The sequence below is a fragment of the Seriola lalandi genome, unplaced genomic scaffold (assembly GCF_002814215.2).
Source record: "Seriola lalandi dorsalis isolate HSWRI2012SDOR001 ecotype SW California unplaced genomic scaffold, Sedor1 jcf7180002054182, whole genome shotgun sequence".
In the NCBI taxonomy this organism is placed as follows: Eukaryota; Metazoa; Chordata; class Actinopteri; order Carangiformes; family Carangidae; genus Seriola; species Seriola lalandi.
The window spans coordinates 656,980-666,244 of record NW_019524735.1 but is presented as its reverse complement, the minus strand read 5'-3'; the positions used below and the strand labels follow the sequence as shown (position 1 = coordinate 666,244).

Genomic DNA, 9,265 nt, shown 5'->3' with positions numbered 1-9,265 from the left:
GGGGGGCAGAGCCGAGGAGTTGGGGATACTGAAAAGAAAAATGTGAAACTTTGTTTATGGAAAAATGATGGATGAATGATACATAAAAGAAGCTCATGACTTCTATAAAAAGGCCTCTGATTGCTAGTATCATTACTGAATTAAGAGTATTTAATAACATGATCTATAAATCATCGAGGGTACCGTGTTGCCAAGACCCGATACTACACAAATAAATGTTTAATCACCATCATCACTGTTTAAAGATACACTAATTCCTTAAACAAAATTGATTTTCTGCTATTAAAGGATCTACACTCTTTATTCCCAAAGTTTGACTCTTTGACGCCTTAAAGAAGAGAAAAAAAAAAAAAAAACTCAGGTAACTACAAGGCAACTTCGATTGATATTTAAAATTCAACAATCACGTCTAATTGTCAAATTGGATGCTAATGATTAATGAATTATACATGGCTGTATCCATTAGTCCCCAGAGACCACTCCTGCATAAAGGGGAGGATAATGTAATTACAGTGGAGAAATAATCAGCCTGTGGCATTAAAAGCGCACTGTACACGCAGCTCCAGCCAGGCCTGACGCCAGCACGTTTTACAGCTTTAACACTGGCACGTAGTGGACTGACGGTGACAAACTGCAATTTGGGATCTAAAGATTTAATGCTGGATGTCGCCAACTTCAGTGACCACAAGAGTGATGTGAGGGTCAAATACAAATACGCCAAGTATTATTTAATTTTAATGAATACAAAAATAACACTAGGGTGCAGCAGATCGTTTTAGGTATTAAGAAGTAATAAGCCACTATAATTAACATTATTATGTATAGAATAAATCAAAGCTGAATCGGAGGCAAGATCAATATATTATCTATATATTTTGCAAACTGTGAAGTTGCATGAAATCTAGACAATGGTTAAAGTAAATAAGTACTGTTCTATAGAATAAGTCTATGGTTCTATTCTATGTGACTATTTACATTTTCTGCTACTTTACACTTCTATCCTGCCACCTTTCAATGACTACCATTTTACATCATTTAATTTATTTGACAGCTGTAGCTATGAGTTACTTTAGGATAGAATGTATTTTTTATAGATTAAACTGCCCAACAGCATAAAATATTAAAAATTAGCTCCACCTGATTCACCTATAGATACAACTTTAAAATACCTCTTCCTCTTTGATGCATAAGTAATAATAACGTGATGACGTAATAATATAATATTTAATAATATGACACAGAGCAGCCTTGCTATTACATAACGAGTGTGTTTGATAATCCTTCTGTACTTCTACTGAATCGAGATCTGGAGTATTTTTACATTGTAGTATTAGTACTTTTACTTCATTAATAGATCTGAATACTTCTTCCACCACTGTATACTTCTAAAAAAGTAAATATTTCATAGTGAACTCCTGCACATTTCTTGTCAAAATTAATGAAAACTCGCAAAGTACAAAAGCCCCATAATGAGTATTTCTGGCTGCCTGTATCGTCATGTGTATAAAGAGATAACAAAAGCCATACAGTGTGTACTGCAGGCTATCCAGGGCTCGGGTGTTAAGTAGAGGCGATGGATTAGCGGGGAGCAGCGCTGCCTTGCCTCTCATTTCTCTTTAGTCCGGGCCGTCAGTGGGCTGATGAGCCGTGACGAGGCCTGACCCCTCCGTGGAGTTGTTGCCATTATGTACAAGTAGTGGGATAATGAAGCATTCATGCTAATGTGGGCCGGGCAGCACATCATCTGCGGCTGTGTGTAATCCACCACCATCATCCCGACCAACGCCCAGACGCCCCCCCCCCACCCCCCCCCACCCCTGATACTGCCGCTGCTGCCAGTCTCCACACGAGTCACTCAGACATAGTCATAGTCAAACTTATCTATTATATACTGTCATCTCACATAATATATACATCAAAATAACTTTAAATACTTACTTAACACTTGTGTGGGGCATAGCACCCTGATTTCTTTACTTATCTAAATACATACTTATCTACCTTTTCCCCCTTCATTTAAGCTTAATGTAATGTAATAATGTAATAATGTGGTTTTGAATTGTCAAAGGATAAATTCCAGCTCACAGCTGCTCTTATGCCGCACTGGCGATTACCACAGATAGTCCTCATGCGTTGGTAAAATCTCTCTATATATACATATTTTATGTGGATATATAGCACACGAATTGGATTCCAAATTGGTGTGAGGCTTATCCTTAGTATACTTATTGTCTCAGTAACCAATTAAAGAAGATAAGGTGAATGCACTGGGCACGCCTGGCACCACACTTTAATAGAGAGTGCGTGAAAGCTAGTTAGCAGGCCAGTGGAGAAGTGCTGGATTATGGCTGTAACATCCAGCTTCTGTCACTATAAGCGGCAGTAGTACAAATGTAGATTTTTGTTCACATTTGCATTACACTTGTTCATTTGGCAGAGACTTTTATCCAAACTGACGTACAAATGAAACACAATCCAAGCCACAATATATCAAAGCCAAGCCTTGAAAGAGCCCATTGACAAGTGCACGCTCATTGTATGAGACTACATCCACTTTTATACAACTAATAACTGTTAAAAAAACAAAGAAATTCAGTTCAAATGAACGCATTTGGAACGATGATCAGCGGTGTTCATACTTGAGTTCATCCAACAGGGTTGAGTGTGTCTAACAAATAGGTTGGGACCCTCTGATTTATAGTACCCACACCAGGCCAGACTTGCACCAGCGTCGGACAGAGAATAGTCGTGTTGGCACCGGCTGTGGCCTGCTGCGCAGTATGTATGTGTCTACAGGTTATAGACTGCTGAAGATCAGAGCTGGAGACAAACTGTGGTGCAGAGTGAGGAGGGACTGAGCTAAACACTTTCCTGAAATCTCCACCTCTTCCACATGTACCCCCACCCCCCGCCCCTCACAGGATTGATTAAAAGTGACTGGGCCCATTAATACTTTGATACAATGTATCTGTCGCCAGTGACACGGCAGGATGCGTGTTAACAGGGAGGATCATATTTAAAATGGTTCCGCTCCGCACCCAGCAAAGGAATTAAACCTGGCCGCTTGGCAAACTCCTGGGCGCATGCGTTCTCTCATTTACTCTCTGTCTTCTCAACCTCTCCTCTTCATCTTCCCATCTCCCCCATCCACTCTGCCCCTCCTTCTCTCTGTCGCTATCCCTCTTCTTCCAGTGATTATAAAGGTCTTTAGATCTAAGGAATGAATGAATTACCAAAGGCAAAGACAAGGCTTGTGATTTGGGCGCCGTGAATGAAAAATTACCCCTTTGTTCCCTTCATCAATTGCATGTCTAATGAAATCAAAATCCCGATCGCATAATCAGAAGAGGGTCCTCCACCCGGAGAGAGACCTGATGTGATTTGTAACCTTTCTTCTCCTAAGTGGAGATTAAGGCAAATCTCCCTCACATTGTTCCCTGACGTACAAACGGATGGCAACTGAAAATCTTGGGAATTTGCCATAGAGGCGTCTTTTCCAAAGAAATGAATATGAGGAGAAAATAACATTGTTGGGTGAAAAAAAAAAAAAAAACTAAAGGTGAAAACAAACCAGTTGGTGCTGTTTTCCCCCAAAACCTTCTCTGGCCTGTTTTTGGTGGCCCTTTGAATGACTCCCCTCAACCCCACACTCAAGGTTAACAGTCTGTGGGATGAAACAACCTGGATCCAGTGTCCTCTGCTGTGTAAACTCCTACATCTTCCTGCTTTTGACTGATTAACCCGTTCAGCGGTGGCAGCACTTTGGCCAAGTTTAACAGTGACCGGCCTGGACGGTGCTAATTGTCCTTGATGACCCATCCTTGGCTCTGCACCCGCTCTCGGCCGGTTTAGCTTTAGCCCGGGTGATGGAAACACTGTGCCCATTTCACAGCTGATGAAGGACCCCGCCTCCCTCTGGGGATCACTTTGCTAATTAGTATTAATTACTCTTAATCCTAAATCCAATCACTGACTTCCACTCTTTACGCCTGCCAGACTCTCTGCAGCCTCCGGTGGCACAGCGCGCTGGGAGAAGAGCAACTATTTTTAAACTTGTGAGGTGGAGAAACCCTGACACGATGCTCAGGACCAAACTGTTATTTGATGCTGCGACCCCTCTACCACAGAGGATGAAAAATAACTAGGTCAGTCTCATAACGGTGTAATCGTCCAGTAAAAACAAACCTTAAAGGGATATTTTTAATATGGGCAGTTGTTTAAACACAATTTTTAATTCCCTGTCTGGTCATTTGGAGGATTAATAGATTTCTCATAGATGCCCATTAAGTCATCATTTTGTACAGTTTACTCTGAGGCAGCTAATTTGCATGAATGAAGCATATAGAAAGTAGATAATTAACCTTCAGGATACTTTCACAAAGTCTCTGAACTATGGCTGCAACTAAGGAATACTTCATCAACGTTTCATCTGTCTGTTGTTCTCTTGACTGATTGATCGTTTTATTAGGAATATATTGAACAATTATTGTCACCGTTTCCTAAATTCTGAGGTGATGTATTCAAATTCCCTGTTTTGGTGATAAACAGTATAAAACCCAAAAATTAACAATGGTATAAAACACAGAAAAGTGGGAAATCCTCACACTTGAAAAACTGGAACTATCAAATGTTTGTCTTAAAATAATTGACTGATTATCAGAATTCTTTCAACTGACTAATCTGTTAAACAATTAAACATAAAATACTGCATCTTACATAGAGTATGAAAATCCACAGTTGTACCCATTAATCTGGCCTTTAGCCTTGTAATGAGGCAGGGACTCATACCTGTGTTTCCTATGCCCAGCTGCAAGGTGCTGCGGTCCTTGGTGAGCCCGTTGGTTTTGGGACTAGCAGTGGGAGCGACGGTGGCCACCGCTCTGGGTGGTCGTTTCCCAGGAACCTTGACTGTGGTCCTCAGCAAGTCAATCTCTTTCCCATGCACATTCTGCATGTAGTCCTGAATAAAGTAAAAAATAAGAAGAGCTTGACATCAGAAAGTGGTCTGCACTCTGCACACAAGTTAGAGTCCAAATATTTCCAAAATATTTCCCTCAGTTCAGGGAACTGATTATACACAGTGGACCAACAAGAATCCAGGAATTATGGAAGAAAAACAAATTAAAAGACTATTCAATTTCCATCCCCATTAGTCACAACCCATCTTCAGACCTTCCACTAAGGGTGAATGATAGTGGAAAAATTATTGTAGAGCCATTATACATCACCTGTGCCCACGCCGTCTATCCAAACAGCGAGATGTTAGGCTTAATGAATGCAAACAGTCTCATTCTCTTTCAATTTGGCCATTTGATTTGGTTTAACGCGACTACCGCCCAAATGTGGGAAGCCAAGGTGAAAATCATTGGGCTCAGCAGAAAAAGACCCAGATAGTGGCGAGCTCGGCCTTTGCCGTCCCCCCACCGGCTCCTCTGTTTTATTACCGTGTCATAAAGCACTCATTTCTTTCCCAAGCCTCCTCGCTAATTACCCAGTGAGCGCTCTCATTTCATTTTATTGCTGGAATTAACAGCCAGATCGAAGCGTGCAAAGCTATTAAGATGTGTGATTAAGCCACATTCAATTAGTTTCTACAAACAATTTAATTGATGTAGCAGATAGAATTAACAGAAGGTGATTGTGTGGATGGCTTGGCTGACTGCGAAATTAAAGGTTCCCCTCTTCCACTCTCAGTCTGTCTCCCTCCCTCTTTTCTTCTTCCCTCTCTCCTCTCCTCAATCTTTCTCTTCCCCTTTTCTCTTTCTTACTCCGGCTCTGCTCCACTGCTCAAAATGAGCTTGAGCTGTTACCGTGCTAATGTAACTGTCTCCCTTATTTCACCTCCCTCCGTAAGTCAACAGACTCATAGATTCATAGATTGCCCCGATGACCTGTAATAGCTGTAATGATCAAGAGATAGCCTGTTCAGTCAATTACATACATCACTGTAGCACAGCGCTGCTCTACTAATAACTGCTTGTAAATTAAACCACTAACACACTGTCAGTGCAACAAGGCCACACACAAGGTTCACGTCTAACTGTTGGGCTTGCGTTCAAAGTTCAAGCTGTCTCATTAGACACAAGATGCTGCTAATATTTTCCATCCAACCTGGCCAGAGGATGTAAACACACCAAACACTGGTGAGTGACGGGAGGAATCAAAAGGATTTTTTCAGAGGGACTGGCATTTCTGAGTGTGACACGGGGCTCCTGAGCTGTCTGCTGCCAGCCAGCCGAGTGTTTAAGAGGTATTAGCGGCCCAGCGGGATTCTGACAAAGATGGATGTGGGAGGCTGGTCAGGCTCTGCTGCCATGCGGTGGGAACCATTATAAATACAAGCCAGCGTGGAGTCCGGGCACAGCGGGCACGCAGCAGCACAGCCATGTCTCCATTAGCCAGCACTGGGGATGGGCACTGCAGAGGGGGGGAGGTCAGAGATGACCACCAGGACACCCTGTTTCTTAATACTGAGCTTGAAGTCACAGGGTTAGCTAATATAGACGTTATGTACAGCAATAATTCTCTATAGAAACCATGAGGATATATGGTTGGGATCCGTTTCACCACAGCAGTGATGTTGATTGCATCAAGAGAATCGTGCGCGGTGGTTGAAAAACCCCTACATTAAAACCTCCAGCAGCACCCTCGAGTACAAACAGTAGTCTAACAAACACATAAAGCCGATTGGAAAAGAAATGGGAAGGGAAGGGGGGGGTATTTTTTTTTTCTTTTTTGAAACTCACATGTAAACTGGGGTGGTAAGTGAGGACGCCATTATCACACAGTGTGACATATTTCTTTTTCCACTCCTTGTTGAGGGATTTGCCACTTCGCTTCAGAAGGATTCCCTGTAAGAGACAAGACATCACGGTGAGCTTATGCTCTTCCCAAAGCAGCATGGTGGATGATAGGAGCCATTTTGGATGTTAAATACCATAAAGCAGCATTATTATTGATATTACAGATTTGTTATGGTGGTTACATGGAGCACTTTGGTTGTGGTAAGTCATAAAGCAAACATACATCAATGTAAAAGACAATTATAAAACAGCATGGAGGTGAAAATGTAGAAAATGAACAGTCATTTGTAATTAAATCCCTTTAAACGTTCCATCTTTATTATAATTTGTTTGGGTGACAGGTTTAATGATACATGGGTTTTTCCTACTATGAACAGCTGAAACTCCAAAACTGGCCAAGTTCCTCTGGCTGAGAGGCCATTCAGAAAGGGAGACAATCCAATTTGCCAGACCTCCTCCCTGCATTCATACACATAACATGCTGAACTCTGGAAGACCTCTCAATCCTGGGATTAGGGAGTGTGATCTCCCCTCTTCAAAGCCCACTCAGGTCTTATTCTATTCTACTTTATCTTCTGGGGCCTTTTAGGGCCTCACATGGTTTTCCTTATCTGTTGAGTAAATCCACTGGTAAACAATGCAGTTCCTCTGCTGGAGGTGACCAAATGCTGCTGAGTGTAAGGGCCAGGAGGCTCTCTGGGGTTAAATAGTGAGGAGGGGCGCGCTTAATTAGGGGATTAAGACGGGGGCAATGTTTGTGCTTTTACAGCCAGAGCCCGAGTGTGTGTGTGTGTGTGTGTGTGTGTGTGTGTGTGTGTGTGTGTGTGTGTGTGTGTGTGTGAGAGTTGAAGGGGTGGGGGTGGAGGGGGGGTTAAAGGAGTTGTGTTTTGCTAGGCAGGCCCATCCTGCAGGCTTTAATCCTGATTAACACATCAGGAAGAGCTGACCCTCGGTGACCTGGGCACCAGGCTGTTTGCCGACAATCATCCTAATCCGAACCCTGATTCATCCACAGAGGAAGGGGGAGGGGGGGCAAGTGCTGACTGTTGGCTGCATGCTGGGACTCAAGAGTTTTGGCTTCTTCATATCTTATCAGTAAACCTTTCTGTTCATAGCTTCTCCCTGGAGCAGAACTTTCAAACATGTCACAAACGTGTTCTTTAAATCTACTGAAATCATTCAATTAGTATAAGATAATAAGTATATAAGTATAGGACAATATTTTCCAATGTTGTCTTATCCTACAATGGAAAAAAATTACTGACAAAACAGATCAGCATCAGTGTGAAGCTCAATAAATTTGGCCTTTTTATTTTATTTTTTAGTACTGAACCAATTAGTAGCAAATTTCAATCAAATAAAAAAAAAAAAAATCAAAGAAGCAAAAAGGAGTAAAAAGGAAAAATATTTCAACATTTCATATTTTGTATATATTAATTTATTTAATTGCTGTTTCATAAAAAGACCTTGATCAAAAGTAAAAATCATGCGTTTGACTTAAATATAAATGTTATTATTAATATCAGAACGCCTCAGTTAATTCTTTTGTAACTATTGATACTTTTGATGATTTTACAGGAAGAAACACTGTGTCCTTCAATCAATAAGTTGCTTACTGCCCGGACTCCTGCTCTCAATTTAGTCAATAAAAGAACTGTAAACACTTTTTAAATGGCTCTCTAATCATACAGAGTAAATGATCCAGTCACAGAGCCTCTGGCGACTTTATAATGCATGTTTTACAAGCATATACAGTATGTTCCTCATCTCATGGTCTTACTGAAGCATACATAAATCTATACACGCAATCAGTGTGGAGTTCCATATATTTATCAGAGCTGTGAAGCAGATCAATAAAGATATAAAGACATTTATGTGAAAATCTTTACACGTGCAGACAAATTTTTCTGCTTTCTTTGAACAGTAGCCCATTATGGCTGTGATGTATCTTTCATAAAGCTTGTCACTTTCAGTAACTGGAAGCTTGACAAATGATTTGAAATTATTTATCATAATTGTTCTCTTGTTTGGCACCTTGGATTGGTCTGTATGTGATAGTTTGACTTCAAAAGGTAACAAGTGTGGAGTCCTGTGCTTCCCCTCTACACTGACACACACACATGCAAACACACACTCACAAAAAGATGAGTGTGTTCATCCTGTGTGACATAAGGAAACAGGCCGATAGTCAGACGCGCTCTCTGTGTCCACACAATTGTCATATCTACACAGAGGAGATAGTGTCTTTCCCTTCTTTTGTCAGACGACCAGGAGAAAAGCTGCATCCTGCCACTGAGGCTGACTGATAGGCCGGCCCTTTGTAACAGACCGAGGAGAGGGGGTGAAAAGTGTGTGTGTGGTGTGTGGTGTGTGTGTGTGTGTGTGTGTGTGTGTGTGTGTGCTGGGGGTGAGGGGGTCGGTGATGGAGCAGGAATGCACTCACTGCAGCATTATTATCCTCA

The 9,265-nt window shown here is 41.6% G+C and overlaps 1 protein-coding gene across 1 annotated transcript in view; it reads right to left on the bottom strand.

Annotated features, from left to right (window-relative positions):
• agap3 (ArfGAP with GTPase domain, ankyrin repeat and PH domain 3) overlaps nucleotides 1–9,265 on the bottom strand; it is a 71,610-nt gene that overhangs the window by 33,011 nt on the left and 29,334 nt on the right. The window contains exons 10-11 of the mRNA XM_023403822.2: nucleotides 6,747–6,851; nucleotides 4,789–4,960 (exon numbers count right to left, since the gene is read on the bottom strand). Coding sequence (XP_023259590.2) covers nucleotides 4,789–4,960; nucleotides 6,747–6,851 — 277 coding nt within the window. The remainder of the gene's footprint in view (nucleotides 1–4,788; nucleotides 4,961–6,746; nucleotides 6,852–9,265) is intronic.